The 19,482-nt window shown below is 40.7% G+C and overlaps 1 protein-coding gene across 2 annotated transcripts in view; it reads left to right on the top strand.

Moving 5' to 3' along the window:
* Positions 1-15,550: 15,550 nt before the first annotated feature.
* The window catches only part of LOC112924899 (myosin-2), a 26,539-nt gene continuing 22,607 nt past the window's right edge, over positions 15,551-19,482 (top strand). Inside the window, exons 1-4 of one of the 2 annotated variants that reach the window (XM_026005514.2) lie at positions 15,551-15,871; positions 16,085-16,130; positions 17,717-17,940; positions 18,032-18,175. In XM_026005514.2, coding sequence (XP_025861299.2) covers positions 17,737-17,940; positions 18,032-18,175 — 348 coding nt within the window. In that variant the 5' untranslated portion in view covers positions 15,551-15,871; positions 16,085-16,130; positions 17,717-17,736. Of the gene's footprint in view, positions 15,950-16,084; positions 16,131-17,716; positions 17,941-18,031; positions 18,176-19,482 lie in introns of both variants that reach the window. The other variant, XM_072730360.1, reaches the window with a different exon arrangement.

Below are 19,482 nucleotides of genomic sequence, written 5' to 3'. Positions count from 1 at the left end.
ACAGAAGATCAACCAAAAAACAACAGCTTCTTTTCAACTCTTTTCATCAACTAGAAAGAAATAGAGAACATGATGGAAAACAAGTCTCATATCAAGTATCAATAAAAACCACAAAAATAGGAATAAATATTAAAATATACAAACTGTATATGAATAAAACTGAAACTTTACAGGACATGAAAGATGGCTTGAATAAGTGAAGGACACATCATCATGTTCCTAGATATAAAGATGCTACATTGTAAAGATGTCAGTTCTTCCTAAATTAATCTATAAATTAAATATATGGCCAATAAAAGTTCCAATGTAAAACCTAAATCTCATCTACTATAAAAAAATTAATGCAAAGTGGATCATATATCTTAACATAAGACATAAAACTGTAACATGTTTACAAGATAATGGAAGAAAAAATCCTTGTGATCAAAAAGTTCTTGGACATGACACCAAAAACACAATCTATCAAAGAAAAATATAGATAAACTGGACTTTACCAACAGTTAAAAACTTTTGCTCTGGGAAAGACACTGCCAAGAGAATGAAAAAACAAGTTGTGGACTGGGAAAGAGTATTTGCAAATCACACAATCCAATACATGGGACCAGCTACATAATGTCTGGGGCCCAGTATAGACTGAAAATGTGAATCCTTTGCTGAAATTGTTAAGAACTTCAAATTATGACAGTAGAGTGTCAAATGAAATGGCAGGCCCTTCTGAGCATGGGGTCTGGGCAACTGCACAGGTCACACTCCCACAAGCCACCCCTGTCAACAACAGATCTGTATTCAGAATACACAAAGAACTCTCAAAACTCAATAGTAAGGAAACAAATAACCCATTTTTATTTATTTATCTTTTAAGATTTTATTTATTCACGAGAGACACAGAGAGGCAGAGATATAGGCAGAAGGAGAAGCAGGCTCCCTGAGAGGAGCCTGATGTGGGACTTGATCCCAGAACCCTGGGATCATGATCTGAGCTGAAGGCAGACGTCCAACTGCTGAGCCACCCAGACGCCCCAAGTATCCCATCTTTAAAATGGGCAAAACATTTGAACAGACTCACTTCACTAAAAAGACAAGGACGGCAAATAAGCACATGAGAAGAGGTCAACACCATGAACTAGTGAGGATTCACAGGCTGAAAGGACAATGAGACACCACTATGCTCTGCTCAGAATGACTATAGTAGAAAGAACTGACAATACTAAGTCCTGGTAAGGACGCAGAGGAGCTGCGACTCTCAGGCATGGCCGATGGAAATACATACAAAACAGCACTGCCACTCTGGGAAAACAGTCTGGTAGGGTTTTTCACAAAGTTGAATATACTCTCACAGTACAGCCCAGCATTATCACTTTTTGGTATTTACCGGTGAAAGATGAAAACTTCTGTTCACACAAAAACCTGTACATGAGTGTTTAAGATAGCTCTATTGTAATGGCCCCAAATGTATATGTCTTTCAGCAGGGAAGAGTGGATAAGCTGGGCTACCTCCATACAATGGGGTGCTACTTAACAATAAAAAGGAACAAACTCAAGACTTTGGATAAATCTCAAAGGCATTGTGCTGAGTGAGCCTCAGAAGGCGACATACTATAGGATTCTACCTACATAGCATTCTCAAACAGATAACGCTGTAGGGACAGAATCAATAGTGGTGGCCAGAAGTCAGGGTTGGACGAGGGTATGACAACAAAGTATGGGTAGCAGGAGGAAGTTCTGGGGAGATGAAATTGTTCTGTATCCTGATTATGATTGTGCCTACACAAATCCATGCTTGTGCCAAACTCACAGAACTATGTGCTAATTTTTAAATCCAAAGCTATTTATTTATTTATTTATTTATTTATTTATTTATTTATTTCAGCAAGGGAAGGAGAGGCAGAGAGGGAGAGAGAGAATATTAAGCAGGTTCCACACCCAGCATGGAGCCTCACATGCCGCTTGACTCATAACCCTGAGATCATGACCTGATCCAAAATCAAGAGTCAGATGCTTAACTGACTAAGCCACCCAGTTGCCCTAAATCCAATTTAATTTTAAAATGAAGCTTGAGGAGTTAATCCTGAAGGTAAGCCAGAAAAGAAAATGTACGAGGATAATGAAAACATTCTGAAGCAGAAAAAAATGTTTGAAGATTTGATCTACCAGATCTGAAAATATCTTATAAGATTATCATAACTGGAATGTCATATAAGATTATTATAACTACATAACTTACCATAACTGTACAGAGAAATGGATCTGTAGAAAGATAAATCAATGGAAGAATCAGAAGCAGGTGTACATGCAAATTTAGTTTATGGTAAAGCTAACATTTTATACCAGCTGGTTACACTATACAATAAATGGTTGAGAACAAATGGGCATATATTTCTTATTTTTTTTTAAGATTTTATTTATTTATTCATGAGAGACACAGAAAGAGAGGCAGAGACACAGGCAGAGGGAGAAGCAGGCTCCATGCAGGGAGCCCGATGTGGGACTCGATCTGGGAACTCCGGGATCATGTCCTGAGCCGAAGGCAAACGCTCAACCACTGAGCCACTGCGGTGGCCCTGGGCATATATTTCTTTTTAAAGTATAGTGATATCACATTATGTATAAAAATAAATGTTAGCTGCATTAAAGAACACTCTGTATGAAACAAGTTTATAAATGTGCTCTTCAGAAATATGTGTGTGTGTGTGTGTGTGTTTACATACAAGAATGTTTGCTGAGGCATTTGGTAATAGCAAAGAGAAAGAGAGACAAAGGAAGAGAAAGAAATGTCCATCAGAAGGTAAATGACATACATTCATCTTATGGAACAGGTATATCAGTGTATGTTCTGACATGAAAAGATGTTTTCAGTGCAGAGCTAAATGTACAGAATGATTTCTTTATTTAAAAAGATCTTTGGATGTGCATATTAAAACTGCACACAGCGTGATCTGTAGAGCCATGCTCCAAACTGCTAATCGTGGAACAGAAGGCAAAGAGGAGAGCCTTCGCTTTCTAGTCCATGTACTTCATTTTTAAAGCCTCATCACTGCATATAGCAAGATATTATCGATTGTTGAAAAACTGACTTACTTCCTCACTCTGTAAACAACACAAGGAGCAATGGGAGTCTCAGAAAGGTTCAGTCTAGTCTGTGAGATGCTGTCACAAGAGAAAGCACACTTGTGCCAGATGCATGCCAGACCCTCTTGGCCAGCAGGGCTTTTTGTTCAGGCCAGGCCTGTCCCTCTGCCATCTAGGGCCCTAGCTCCCCAGTAAGAAGTAGTTGTCGAGGAATAAGAAGGCTCCTCTGGTTAAGACCCAGGGTTTGCAAGTTTGGAAATTTTCATTTTCCAATAGTCTTCACAAGGGAAATGGAAACAAGAAAAGGGGAAACCAAGAAACCAAGGCAGTGTGAAAAGAATGCCCTATCTTGTGCTCTTAAATATGGTGGCCAAGTCATATTCAGTGTTGCCAAGTGAGGTTTAGAGAGTGAAGAGCTAATAACTAGACCCACTAAAATCCCCTGATAAGCATTTCCTGGGAGATCTATAAAAGCAAGCTGTTAGGGAGCATCAGAAGTAATAGCTTATTGTTCACCTGTATACACACATATGTACACATAGCATTATATATATATATACATATATATATATATGTATATATATATATAGTGTTTTGCCACTTATAAAACACTACACACAACTTCGTATTTGATCCTTAAAGCAGAAAAGGTACAGCTATGACTCTAACGTTGCAGATAAGAAACTAAAGGCTTGAAGAGATCTGACAATGGTTTTCTCACTGAGCACCAGGACCATTCGAGGTGGGTGCTTACTAACAAGTAAGGTACCCAAGCCATCAGAAGTAAGTTCCACAGAACACACCAAAGGAAACATTGCTGCTTCTTTAGAGAAACGCATAAAAGACCAATCTCAGTTCAGCAAGGGAAAGACAGTTTGAGAAACATGGCTCTAAAAAATACTGATTATATAAATATTAACACCTGTATTTATACACATCCATGAAAACTCCTTTTGTTAGAATTACTGATGCCTCAAGTAATGGAAATCCAATTCAATATTACTTCAACAGAATAAACAATAATACCCTTAAGGTGAATCCTGCCTTGGGTTCTAAAGTTATTGCCAGTCACTTTAATTTTACTTACATAATTTTACTCATTGCTCCAAGGGAATTTCTCTAGCTATGCTCCTAATCTTACAGTCCTTTAATATTGCTTGAGTAAATTTGAGCTATATTTGGAAGTCATGGTGAGTTAATCATCACAAGGTCATTGAGTAAAATTATCCTTTTATGACATAGTTTACCACTTTATTTTTTTATTTTTTAATTTTAGTTTACCACTTTAAATGAACTAACAAGCTTTCTACAAAAAATAACAAGAAAAAAATTTAAATGTAACATATATAGTCGTTGTTTCATAAAAATATCTGTAGCTTCCAGGTTGTATGTCAATGGTCCTCGGACCTGGTGAAACACATTTTGTAATGTCAGAGGACATTTCTTTGCTCATCTTAACCAAGAGACTTAAAAATTGAACTTCAAATGGAACTGTACAGAGTGATTATGGGCTTATTGTAAATCTTATGTAACTTTGTGCTAGTCTACTTCCCACAAGGTGTGATGGCTAGCTCAGTGCTCATCCTCACAGGGACTGAGTCAACAGCCCCCCATTCCTTCAAGGCTTCTTTTAAAACTGCTACCCGGCACCTGAAGACTCTGTTTTCAGTTATAATTTCTAGCTAGGGGTGAGGCTTTAACAGTTCTGTTTTTAACAAAGTTTTGTTAAAGAAGATGAGGCTTCAAATGTTCTGTGTCCATAACAGCGAACACTAGCCCTGTATTGTGCTAAGTGCCCTTAGCCACATTCTGTCCTGCGGTCCTTGCCGTACTGCAGGCAGGGAAGCAAGAGTCAAGAGTTAAGTAATGTGGTCAAGGCCCCAGGGCAGTAAATTTCAGAACCAGACTTGAACCTCACAAAGCCATGGGAATCCAGAGCATGGCTCTTTGCCAGAGGATATGAAAATGCAGACCTAGACATGGGATCTGATAATTCAAAAGAAGTAATGCACACATTTAATTTTGAATTTTCTTTGTTGCATTTCATCTAAATGCTTATTATGTCCATCATGCTCCAGGGAGTATTCTAACTGGTCAAATATGACTGAAAGAGATTCTTGGAGTTTATATTCTAGTGATAGGGAAAGACAATACACTCACAAGCAAATAGATAAATAAAAAAGAAAACAGCAGATAAGGGCTCTGCTGAGCAATAAAGAGGAAGAAGAAGGATTATTTGCCTTCCTGCTTTCATCTTTCCAGGCTGTAAGCTCTTAGGGAGTAGCAATACTGTTTCAGTGAGAAGATTTCTCTTAAACAATGATTTGCACATAGTAGGACACACTATTTAAAGAGCAAAGTATGCTCTCTGACCACTTTTTTTGAATTTAAGTCACTGTCTCCTGGAAATTACTATCCTTTGCGGCTTTAGTTTATTCTACTTACACCTGAGGGTGAAACACAAAATTTTCCTCCTTTATTCTGTAGGCTGCAAGAGTTCATGTCATACTAGGAAGATCAGAAAACCCTGGAGGGCTTAACATAGCAAGTTCTTGGGACAGAAAAAAAATCACGCGAAATTTAACTTTGTGTAGTCATTTAGGTTTGCAAAGTCTGACCTTTTGGCTTATTTTTCAAAATTCTCCCACAATTCAAATCACTAGCTGGAGCTATTAGATGAGCCACAAGTACATCATTAAATAATTGTTGTTCCTGACATAAATGGCCTCGTCAAAGGGAATAGTTATCTGTCAAAGAGAAGAGCTTCTTGCACCTAATTTCTATAAAAGATATTAGATACCTAGACATGTAGTTGCTCATTACTCAATTAATGGACTTCCAAAATCACCTTTCTTCCTTCTACTTGACAAATATTTTTGAGTCCCAACCATGTGTCAGGTACTGAGACAGGGCCTGGAGATACAATGGTGAGCAACACTGGACTGTAGTGACTTCATGAAGTTCACTGAGTAATGGTACTTGGTCTATATGGTTTTCTGAATTACACTCCATATCTTCTGAATCAGAATCCCTAGGGCATTTATTCTCAAACTTCAGTGTGGATCAAAATCACAGAACGCTGTCCTCTCCACCCCCAGAGTTTCTGAATCAGTAAGTTTGGTGTGAGGTTCAACAACTGGCATCTCTAACAAATTCCCGGGTGATGCTAATACAGCCAGTCTAGGGACCACATGCTGACAATCACTAGCCTAAGGCACAGAACCCAAGTACCTGCTGGTAATTCTGATGTGTGTCCAAGGTTGAGAACCACTAAAGCATCATCTACACATCACTGTGTTTGTGACCCTGACCAGGGAATTTCAAAATAAGCACAAGCTCAATCCCTGCTTCCACTGAAATAAGAGAGATAAAGCACAAAGTTGAAATTTTATGAACTGAAATGCCCTGCTGGATGTTATTGTTATAACAGACACGAAGGCTCCAGAAATATGGGATTTTGGTAAAGGTTGGAATGAGTGGAGAAATCATCTGGGTCTTGAAAAATGAGCAGTGATTGGGTAGGCAAAAAAGAATTGGGAAACTATTCAGAGAAAATGAAACTAGAATCTATTTCTTTCAAATATGGCAAGGGTGACAGACCCTAGTATTGTAGCAGTATCCATGGCTTTGTCAACAAAAGAAATCACAAGTTTCTCATATCATCTCATATCATCCTTCAGTGTTGTATATATCTCAAAATATGGTTAGAAAGCATCACCAGGGGATCCCTGGGTGGCTCAGCAGTTTAGCGCCTGCCTTTGGCCCAGGGCGCGATTCTGAAGTCCCAGGAACGAGTCCCACGTCGGGCTCCCAGCATGGAGCCTGCTTCTCCTTCCTCCTGTGTCTCTGCCTCTCTCTCTCTCTCTCTCTCTCTCTATCATAAATAAATGAATAAATAAATCTTTAAAAAATAAAAAAAAAGCATCACCACTTTAAAAGTATAACAGTTACAGATCTGCCTCTAGATCTTACACGAGAAATGTGAATATATTTACTTCTTTAATTAACACAGCTTTTAAAATATTTTGATAACTGTATTTCAGAATAACTTGGTTTCTGGGGCACTTTGGTAGCTAAGTTAAGTGTCAACTCTCGATTTTGGCTCAGGTTGATCTCAGGGCGGTGAGATGCAGCCCCACATCGGGCTCCTTGATGAGCATGACGCCTCCTTAAGAGTTTCTCTTGCTCCTGCTCCCTCTGCCCCTCTCCTGCTTGCATTTTCTCTGTCTCTCTAAATAAATAAATAAACAAATAAATAAATAAATAAGAATAACTTGGTTTCTTTTGAAATCTTAAAATCATACTTCACTGTATGCATTTAAAAACATTATTTTGGGGGGTGCCTGGTGGCTCAGTAGGTGAAGAGTCTGCCTTTGGCTGAGGTCATGATCGCAGAGTCTTGGGGTTGAGCCTGATGTGGGCTCAGGCTTCCTGCTTCTCAGGAAGCCTGTTTCTCCCTCTCCCTCTGCAGGCTACTCCCCCTGCTTGTGGCCCCCTCTCTTTCTCTGTCAAATAAATAAATAAAATCTTTAAAAATAAATAAATAAATAAATAAATAAATAAATAAATAAATAAATAAATAAAAACATTATTCCGAGAAGGGGTCTGTGGCACAAAAATAGTCAGAGACAGCACTAACAAGGCACAATGGCCCTGTGAATTAGAATATGCAGTAAGCATGGCGTGGGGTTGGAGATAAAAGTAGAGTAAGTTTGGATTGGTTGGGTGAGTGGGGCCTTAAAAACCAAGGGGAGAATCCGTAAGGTTTAGTAGATTATCAGCTAAGAAATGTAATAGTTGGCCTCATTTTTGACTGAACAGCTACATCAGGGCTTCTTCAGCTCTAATATGACAAAGAATCACATGGAGAGCTTATGAAGACAGAGATTCCTGCCCCCATCCTTGCAGAGATTCTGATTCAGTAGGTCTCAGGTAGGGCCCCAACATCTGCACTTATAATAAGCTCCCATGTGATGCTGACACAGCCTGTCCACCCAGAAACTTGCACAGAAAAATAGAGCTCAGAGATAGCCATACGTTGTGTTAATACTTTCTCGCTTTGGGCAGTAAGGTGCAAGTATAAAATAGAAAATAAAGAAGGCTCATGGCTAAATAAATGTGAAAAACTTAGAGCAATGAAGGTGGACTTGTGGTAAGACCTTTCATGATGTCAGTATATGTGATCACTTTCCAGCAGAAAAACTCAGCATGCAGTGTGTCTCAAGTTTATGTGACCACAAAATCCCTTTATCATCAGTGGTGTGGGACTGATTGTCCAAAGGACACGATGGGAGGAAAGCCAGTTTCTAGAAAAACTCCCCTAAGAAGTAAATACCAGGGATGGGTAAAAACAGCCTACAGATAAAGACTTTTTTATTTGTAAGCCTTTGCCCACAGGTCCTGAGTAGTTGAACCAACATCCCAAGATTCAACTGAAGATACTTTCCAGAAGTTCAATTGCCTCATTTCACTTAAATTATTGATTTCTCCAAATGCCAACTTAGAATCACTGTTGAATTTAGAATCGACTCAGGGAGGAGGGCCTATCTAACCACCCAGCTGCCCCACCCAGACCCCATGGAGTCCATGAAAGACAGGTAGCTCTGCGTTCCCAGCCTTTCTCCTATCTGCACAGGACACTTAAAAAAAAAAAAAGATTTTTTTATTTGAAAGAGAGAGAGAGAAACTGTATGAGCAGAGGGAGGGAGGGTGAGAGGGAGGGAGAAAGAGAGAGAAACAGATTCTCTACTGAGTTGGGAGTCCAATGCAGGGCTCAATCTTACAACCCTGAGATCAAAACCTGAGCAGAAACCAAGAGTCAGACACTTAACCAACTAAGCCACCCAGGCGCACCTGCACAGAGCACCTTTGATTAAGCACAGGCATGTGTGCTGGGGGTACATAAACACACACCGCACCCACATGTACCTATACGTACAGGCGTCTGATCCTCAGACCATCATTCCTTCACCTAAGTTTTACTTTGAGGACTGTTCAAGAGTGACCAGCTAACATTTTCCCATGAGATTGTGACATCTCTTAAGAGTTTCAGGGGTTATTTTTGTTCTTATTGCTCAAAGGGGAAAAAGATACAGGCTCGAGCCTCCCACAAAGCAATCGAAAAGAGCAAATGCCTGTGTTCACCAACAGTTTATAAAAGGGACAAGGAATGAGAAAATCCACTCAAACTTCTGCTATCGAGATTTTCAGAAAGACAAGAACTGGGTCTCCATAGCGTTTGGTTTCTCAAAGCTTGGCCTTTGACCGCATTCCTTTTGAAGTATGCTTTTTGAGTCTTGCCAAGTCCCAGCTTCCACACAGGACTTTGGATGACATTACCATCCTTTCCTTCAAATAAAAAAGTCTTCTTCCTCAAGACCTAAAAATACTCCTCAGCCTTGGAGTGCAGCCTTGTTTTCATCAACGCCTGTGCACTGGACCAGTTGTTTGACTGGGACAAGCCAAAAGCACAGAGAAACAGTAGCAATTTTGAGGAAGCTGATCCACGTTTGGGTCTCCTTGAAATGTCCAGATCCCAGAAATAGGAAAAATCTTTTTTTTGTGCAGCTATGAGAATTCCAATCCCAACCCCAACTCATGCTCCCCTTTTCTTTCTTTGAGTTTTTTGTTTGTTTTTGAGAGGGGATGATCTTGGCACGATAGAACAAAAATTATTTTGACTGAGTTTTATTCTTGATGCTAGGATAAAGAGATCGGCATTTGGCCAACTGAATACTTTTTTCATACCTAAAACTGACTTTAAACTCATTACAATCGAGTAAAATAAAATTTTCTGAGACAAGCATTAGATAGATTTTATGTTAAATCATGTACATGGGGATGCCTGGGTGGCTCAGTGGTTGAGCATCTGCCTTTGGCTCAGGGTGTGATCCCAGAGTCCTGGGATCGAGTCCCACATCAGGCTCCGCACAGGGAGCCTGCTTCTCCCTCTGCCTGTGTCCCTGCCTCTCTCTCTGGGTCTCTCATGAATAGAAAAATAAAATATTTTTTTTAAAAAAATGTGTATGTGATGATTAGTGCTCAATGATATAGCATTCTAAATTCATGGCCGTGTTGTTTTGGTTAATAGTCCCCAAATTTGGGGAGCTAAATGTTTATTCAGTCCAAGTCAAACTCCTGTGCCCAGCATTCAAGGCCCTTTGCTATCACATGCTCTGGGTGTGCTTGGGAAGGCAGTGTAGGAGCTGGGGGAAGTTTTCAGTCTCAATAGGGGTCAGTGGGAGGAAGGACCAACATCAAGGAAGAGGGTGAAGGGTTGGGCATGCTGACAGTATGATCTAGTAAGGTCAGGGGAGAGAGATCCAGGCAGAGGAGGAGCCCAGTAGTGAATGTGGCAGATGGAGAACCGATTAGAGCGCAGAACTGAGTGAAAAACTGGCTAAATGGGTGGTGGCCAAATGGTCCAAGAGAAAAGGGCAAAAAGCTCATACAGCGGGTGCTCTGGTCAGCCTCGTTTGCAGTTTGGGGACAGGATATTTTGCTCCTAATGAGTCAGTCACAGAAATGGCTTCCAACACGTGAGGCCTCGGTTTGTCCCTCTGGACTTGTCCCTTACACACGGGGTCGACTCCAGACAGACCAGACAACTCTCACTTCCTCACACAGACTTCAACAGAACAGTGTCCATTCTGTCACCTAGAACTCCTTTCATCCTGAACTTCTTTCTGTCAAACCCAATCCATTCCTTCACAAACCATCAGAGGTGTCATTTTTATGAGGTCTTCTCTGATCCCTCCAATCAGATGCCATCTGCTCACTAAAGAAATCTGTGTGTACTGTCACAGTCTACACAAAGGGGTGGGGGAACCCAGAGCAGTTATTCCATCCCATCTCCTCTGGGGCTCTACACTTAAAAACTTTCCTGCATTCTGGAATAGCTATAGCCATATTTATATTGGTACACCACCTTACCTTCTACACAATAATGCAGGATGCCAGGTTGAGGCTAGCAGGCAGTTAAACTAACAACCAAATGGTCAACCTAAAGGAATCAGAGTAATTCTGGAATGAGCAACAGTCAGAGCTACGTATGTTGGGCATTAAAAACAATGGAGATGAATCTTTAAAAAAAAAGCGGGGGGGGATCCCTGGGTGGCTCAGAGGTTTGGCGCCTGCCTTTGGCCCAGGGGGCAATCCTGGGGTCCCGGGATCGGGAGCCCACGTCGGGCTCCTGGCATGGAGCCTGCTTCTCCCTCTGCCTGTGTCTCTGCCTCTCTCTCTCTCTCTCTCTCTCTCATGAATAAATAAATAAATAAAATCTTAAAAAAAAAACAATGGAGATGGAGCAGAAAATTTTTTATTTGAGTTCCACTCTGATTTCGCAAGTCATTTCACAGCCCTCTGGATCATGGTTTCTTCAAATATAAAATGAGAAGAGTTTATTTCCCTTATCCATATCCCAAAGCTTTGAAAGAAAAAGGTGAGATAATGCTTAGAAGATGTTTACAAGCTATAGAATGTTATGTATGGAGTGACATTAGCAAATTAATACTCATTTATTCCTTATTTATTCAACTAACGTGTATTTCACAAACAGGAGGAAAAAGAGACCTTACACATACTGATTATATCTCTCAGTTGGATAATTAACCTGATACAACTTGGTAAGTGAATGCTGAGATATGCAGAAGTGTGTGCTTTTTTCTCTCCATTCACCATTAAGAAATAATTTCTCTTGATTTTCATTCTTTTATTGTTCTTTTTCCAAATTTCTAGAATATCCATGCACCTATATTATTTTTGTAATTTGAAAAGCAAATATTGGTTTAGTTTTAAGGGATTCAGTTTTGCTTCTCCCAGATTTCACCATGAAAGCACACCAAAGTCCCTTATCTACCTACAGACTATGTGCTCTGTGCTAGAACTGCTGGATGTTAGGCAACAAGTGTGGCCCATACTTCCTTGTTCCTAGAGGCTAAATTGGATGCTTTGCATACAACAAGCCATAGGCCATTTTGCCTGCCATTTTGCCATTTTCTTTATAAAGCAGATTCTCAGAAAATTTTACAACTGGACACTTGGAAATATAGATTCCTGCTGATGGGAACTTGAAACATGGGAGCTGCTGGGGCAATGGTATCAAGTGGAACCAGAAAACAACACCAATGCCCATGGTTTTCGACAGGTGAGCGAGATCCAGTCTACGGAAAAGAGAAGGGAGTGGCCATTGGAAAACTCATCTCTTGGATTCTGACTCCTCTGGGACTTAATCTCTCATCTCTTTAATTCTGTGATCATACTTCTTTCAATTGCACCTGTTCTTTTGTTCCCTACTTTAGAGTGATCTTCTTTTGATAAATCATCACTTTTATTTTTAAGGCAGTAATACATGCACCCAACACAACATTCAAAAGGTACAAAGGGTATACTATGAAACGTCAGGGTCTCTCTTTGACCCTGTTACCAAACATTCAGTACCCTCCTAACCACTTCACCCTGGAGATCACCAGTTAACGAATTTCTGGAGCACCTTCCTTTTTCATTTCAACCATCAACACCCTGGAGCGGGCTCTCATTTCTCCACACCTACCTTACTGTAACAGCTTACACTCACTTGTCTTTTTCTAGGCCAAATTACCTATCTTCTATCAAGTAGAATCACCACACAAACACACACACACACACACACACACACACACACACAAACGTCTGGAAAGGTTGATCTGGATTTCAATATACATAAGACATACAAATGATACAAAAGAGAGGAGGGCATTCTGTGGTGGCTGTGGGGAGCTTACCTAAGAGCCTGGTGTGTGGTAATGCCCTGCAAATGTTTACCAGGTAATTGAAATGATCAATGAAACAAGCATGTTATTAGAGAAATCAGAAGAGAAAATACTTCATTGTAACTGAACTTAGAGTAAGAATGAACAAAAGATGGGGGCCATTGTAATCACAATGATAATAGCTATTGAATTAGTGATGGCTGCCATATACTCTTCGAAGCTTCCAAGCATTCTATTATCTTATTTATTCCTAAAAAGCCCTTACGGGGAATTACTTCATCACCTATTTTACAGTCAGGAAACAGAGCTTTGGGAAAGTTTTGTGAATTTCTAAGGATACCCAGTTGGTGTGTAGTCAAAAGTCAAATTCAAGATCCAATTTCAGTTGACAGGGACCAGAATGATTAGGATAAAGAAATCTGGAGCATCTGAAATTTGTAAGCCAGTATTTGGGGGACATTTCCATATGTTCCCATCATTATTCTAGGTATTGGTAAGAATCAAACAGATGCATAAGATATGGCTCTTTCTCTGCAAAGAACTTGTGCACTGCATTTTTTTTCAAGCTGTTATCATACCGTCCTGAAGGCAACCTGAGCCACTGCACCGGTGCTTTTTTGGTTTCTCAGTTAGATTACAACTTCTTGAAGACAGGGTCATTGGCTACTATTCCCTTTGAATTTCCTTGCCTTGCACAGACCAGTATTCACTCTTGAATTCCTTCTATTACTGACTCATCACTAGATGTTAACATGACAGATATCCTAAAGGGTAAGCAAGCAATGGAAAGCAGAAAGTCCCTGACTCATTAGGGTAGTGGTCAAAACATTGGTGAAATCGAGAAAACTACCTGACATGAATGTTCATCTTTAACCTATTCACAGAGGGTAAAAGCAGATTATCTTGACTGACATTTTCTTTAGGGTCTAGTTCTCAGAGAACATTTAGCAGTCACAAATCAGGAGCCAAGAGGCAGAGAGAACAATTAAGGGATATTTCTCAACCATTGGGAATGAGGCTTCTCATTTTCTTTTTTTACATCAGAAATGTAATATATGAGACAGCTTCTACCTATAAATATGGTATTCACCAAGGGATTTTGCAAATTGAGGAAGTAGAATCTATAATCATGAGAGGACTGAAAAGTGAAGGACATTTTGCAAAGAACATAAAGTAATAAAGAGTTAATAGAGCATAAAGATACTGTGCATGGGCAGCAGGAATGGAATAAGAAAATACCAAGATATTGGTTTGGGCACTAAAAATGGCTGCTTAGGATAGGGAAATAGGACCACAGCTCATCTTAAAGCAGAGGTGCCCAACCAGTGGGTCTTGGCATTAGAAAGGCTACAGATGTGCCATGAAATGTTGATCCCAAATGTTCAGTCTTGAGGTGGCTGCATGGGCTGGGAGGCCAGAGCCTTGAGGGGTGGTCTCTGGCTATGAGAAGTCTACCCAGGGGTTCCTCAAAGGGTGGCCTGGGCTGAGTTAGAGTCTCACAGTGTACCCTATAATCCCCAAAGGAGGCAAACACAATGGTGGTGTTTGCCATTTGCTGAGTGGAACCAAGGAGGACATTTATTTTCACAGCCAGCTGAGGTGTGATGCTGCCAGCTACAGGCAAGAGACCCCTGGAGATGCTGGGAAGGTTGGTGTTCCAGCATGCCTGGGACAGGGCATGCAGCCCAGAGTGCAGCCAGCCAGAGGAGAAGTGCTTGAAGGCCAAGTAGGTTGTCCTGGTGGAGGCAGCTCCAGATTTTGCACTTTGAATATATCAGGCACTTCTGTGCCTTTTCGTGCTGACCAACCTAGCAGTAGCGTGACTCCTTTACCACACAGACTTTTGAAGATTAGAGCTTCAATGTCTTTGGAAATATCTGATAATTGTCGGTAAAGAAAAAAGAAGAGCTGGGGAAATTTTAAGGTATAATTTCAGTAATTGCAAAAAAATAAAATAGATGGTTTTGCATTTTGATTGATTTCTTGAGCAAACTCTCCCCACGATGGTAATTATCAGGAATGCAAATATTGTATGCCATCATTTTAGAATAGGAAATTTGTGTCATTATTTCAAGTATAAAGTTACATATTAAACAAGTTTTATTTATGGAATCTGGCTGAAATTTCTCCTTAAAAGTTTAAGAAATATTTGGAAGTTTCAGATGCACTCAGTATTTAATATTTTCCTTAACCCTATGTATATTACATTTATATCAAATGAAGAAATGTAAAGAAATATAAAGAAATGTTCTTATCAAACTCTTTACACATGGAGCCAGATCATGCCCATGTTATTCTAGTGTAACTACACTAAAATATCGTTACTTTCTGACAGTGCTGATATGGAAAACGTTGGGAAGTAGTCCCCAAAAGTACTTTTTACTACTAGAAAACCTTCAACCTTTTTTATTGCATGCAAGCCACACAAGTAGGTGGGCAGGAGATAATGTCCTACATGGAAGACCAATTTGGGCAAAAGCAAAACAGCATGAAAGTCAGGATATTCCTGAAAACTACAAGAATATTGGAACAAGGAGAGGACCTTCCTTCCTTTTAAACTGCCAAAGACACATAACTTAATTTTGCAGGGCTGGAAAGAAGAGATCAACAGGTGAAAATTAACCCTCTCAAAATCAAAACAAACGTTTGTGTTTTATTTCTATCGTCAAATATGTGAAATATGAAAGGTGACGCAAGGTAAACCTGAACGGCATGCCCAGTGAGGCCAGAAAGAATTTATGAGAGAAGCCAGTAATTCTGGCGGCCTCGCCACTGCCTTTATCCACCAGCCTGAACCCTCCTTTCAGATCATCTTCTCAAATTATCCATAGGAGATTTATTCACATACTCAATAAGAAAAATATTTCTAATTATATCCAACCATTCTTAATATGAATGAGAATTATGCAGGGACGCAAGACTGCCAAGACTCTTTCTGCCAAACAATTCCTTTTGACTTAAGAAAGAACAGGCAGCTGCATTGTTTCCATAGCTATCCATATAAAAGAGCCCTTGGAATGAGGCTGACTCGTCCTGCTTTAAAAAGCTCCAAGGTAAGTGGGACCAGGCAACGGGCTTTCAAGAGGGACACTGGCCACGCTGCCCCGTGTCAGCTGCAGCTGCTAGCTCTGGTACTGCTCCTTGGGATACTGCACATTTTATATCCATGGCTTTTGTTGCCTTCTGTTTAGCCAGCCATGCCACAGAGGGGATTTTGTGGGTGCCTTTGGCTAACTACTCAAGTGCTTTTCCCTTCTCTTTCACAGAACTGTCTAGAGAGAACCAGGCTACATCTTCTCACTTGCTAACAAGGTAAGATTTGGACTTAACCAGTCCCTGGAGAAGAATATGAGAGCCTCTGGGATGGATCTGTGTCACTTAGCAACCTTTCAGAAGTGCTGGTCTCAGTAAATACCTAATAACTGTACTTCAGGAAACAGTGCTAGGGAGACAGGGAAGGAGAGCTTGCCTTCAGAACAATGCACATAGACTCATTCCGGATGTAAGCACTGGCGAGGTGACATCTTCACAAGAAAACTGCTAATGGATTTGTTGGCTTGTTAACAGAATATTAACATTCTGTAGGGGGTAAAATCTGCAATAAGATTCTCTTGCTAAAAATCTCAAATTTGATTTTAAAAAAGGTATGCTGCTATTAGAATCATTGGTAAACATGATACCTAACAAATAAGAAAAAGAAGGTACCTAGGAAAGAGCTTCCTTAAATCTCTTAAAAACTTGCAGAAAGTTACCTTGCCCAATGCTGAGTGTTGCATGAAATTAAGATGCTGTGAACCTTTTGTTACACGCAAAGACGTAGTAATATGCCCGACTACTACACACCCCGTTTCTGGAGGGAGACATTGGTAGGTAACTGATCAAAATAACTTTCAAGTAACCAGATCCCTAATGATTGAGCAGCATTCTTTGCCAAACTTTTCATTCTACTGATGCCGCTGGCAACCTGCAGATGACAGAGAATGGAGCAATCCAAGCCTGCATTCTCCACTGGGAAATCTGGAAGGGCAAAGGGTTAGAAGAATGAAGATAATATAACACTGCATGTCCACTGAACTTCGATGAAACAAATTAATGAAATTAAAAATAATAAAATGAGGATAACATTTGCTATGGCTTTTATCCTCAAGCAGGTAAACTCATTAACTTTGGATTATAATATGGATTATATTATATGGATTATAATATTGGATTATAATATGCCAATTATACATAATAATATGCAAAGAAACTATGTCAGGCACACTCTAGTCAGCACACAACTAGAGAAAAAGAAGTAAACAAAATTATCATCCCTAAAAGGCCTGACCTTGAGCACTTCTGGCTGAAGAGCTGAAGGAGGAAATGAAGTTCTCTTGCAGTATGGAACAAGAAAAGGAATTTTCTTACATTACAATCAATGGTATTTGACATCTAAATGGTAGCCTGGGCTGTCTCAGACTGCTTTCTCAGTCATCATGTGTTTCCAAAGTATCTGTCCAGTATCTCACAGGCTTTGAATTAAGAAAGGCAGAGATATTGTAATCCCTCTTCGACGAGGGAGACATGTGGCTCAGAAAGTTCAAGGGTCACCACCTCCTCGGCAGCAGAGCTGCAGAGACTATGTTCAGTTCCCTGATTAGAATGCTAGTCTTAGAGGGTGAAAGAAAATAAAGCGTGTCAAGCCCTGAGTACAGTGCTGGTTACACGGTGACCTTCGATGTATTTGAGACTTTATGATTATGTTCGTTTCAGTAATTACAGTGTGGTGCACAGGGGGCCTGGCTGGTGAAATTTCTAAATAGTGGGTTTTCCATGAGGTATCATCACCAATATCTGGAGACTTACTGATACACATGACAGTCCACAGTCTCTAATGTGAAATGCTTCATCTCCTCTAGGACCTGTGAGTTCAGCAGCCATGAGTTCAGACCAGGAAATGGCCATTTTCGGGGAGGCAGCTCCATACCTCCGAAAGTCTGAAAAGGAGCGCATTGAGGCCCAGAATAGGCCCTTTGATGCCAAGACATCAGTCTTTGTGGCGGAGCCCAAAGAATCTTTTGTGAAAGGGACTGTCCAGAGCAGAGAAGGAGGGAAAGTGACAGTGAAGACCGAAGCGGGAGCGGTGAGTAGAGTCCCTGGAGCTGGCCACATTTGATCAGTACTTTTGTATGATCTCACAATTGACATAAATGGTTGTCCTCCCTGTTTACCAGACTCTGACGGTGAAAGATGACCAAGTCTTCCCCATGAACCCTCCCAAGTATGACAAGATCGAAGACATGGCCATGATGACTCACCTGCACGAGCCTGCTGTGCTGTACAACCTCAAAGAGCGTTATGCAGCCTGGATGATCTACGTGAGTGCCTCCCCCTCCAAGTGGTCTTTATTATCATCATCACCAGGGACCTGCCAGCCCACTTCCACTGTCGTATAAATGGGTCAAAAGCAGAGACCCATTTCGTTTTCACCAGTAGCATGACTAGTCAGCACACAAGTTAACTAGTTAGTAGTTAACTAGTTAAAAGGTTCACGGTTGCTGTTGTAAGGCACAACACAACAGCCAGCACTTCATCCTCTGTCTTCCCATCCAAAGCCAGGCAAGGCCATTGTCCACATGGACTGGGTTTGCCACATATCCCCTGAACAAACACTGGAACAGCTACTGTTTATATCTCAGTCATGGGCTTACATTTCTACCCACCTGCTCCCCACTCACGCCAGTGGAGAATCATCCATAGGGAAATGATACACTTATACTTTAACACATAAAAATAATGTTTGAAAGACGAAATCTCACTCATTTTCAGTCTTTCAAGATGACAGCAATTTGTATCTTTGTGTGAAGGTCCCTTTTCCATGAATACCACCTCCTTGAAGAAAGCTCCCATCTTCCCCAGGGAGAGGGGGATGCTGTGTCCTTCGGTCTCTGCCCTGGCTACAGCACTGACCTTTGTTGCCCACCATCATCCACTCATACGTCTGCCCTCTGTGTAGACTGTAGACTGGGAGCTCCCCAAGGAATGCATCTCATTTATGCTTTATTCCAGGTGCCCTGCAGGGGTCTGGCATGTTATACACACCTGGTGAACATCTTAGAAACGAACCGATTATGTCACATTGACATTTTTTGTGTAGTTCAGCCAATGCTGATGCTCAGCCGGATGACACCCACACAGTAGTACCTGGTGATTAGAGTCTATACTGACTAATCAGTGCCTGTTTTACACAGTTACCCAAGATTTTGAAAATCTCCCTTGTTTAACTGTAATGTATTTACATCATTTTGTGTTCTGGATCTTGAGAGCTTAATAGTATTTTGCAAATGTTGCCCCAGTATCACTGGATACTTTCAGGTTTACCTGACTACCTGCCTACATCATATTAGTCTTAATATTTACCACAGTTCACCTAACTGCTTCCATTTCGTTCAGCACTTTGGTTGTGTCCAAACTTCTCTTTTCATGAATTTTTTTTTAAGATTATTTATTTACTTATTCATGAGAGACACAGATAGAGGCAGAGTAGGCAAAGGGAGAAGCAGGCTTCCTGCGGGGAGCCTGATGCAGGACTCGATCCCAGGACCCCAGGATCACGCCCTGAGCGGAAGGTAAATGCTCAACCACTGAGCCACCCAGGTGTCCCTCTTTCCACGAATTTGAATGA

Source organism: Vulpes vulpes, chromosome 12 (genome assembly GCF_048418805.1).
Source record: "Vulpes vulpes isolate BD-2025 chromosome 12, VulVul3, whole genome shotgun sequence".
Classification (NCBI taxonomy): domain Eukaryota; kingdom Metazoa; phylum Chordata; class Mammalia; order Carnivora; family Canidae; genus Vulpes; species Vulpes vulpes.
The sequence above is the reverse complement of the archived record's forward strand: the minus strand, read 5'-3'. Positions and strand labels throughout refer to the sequence as shown.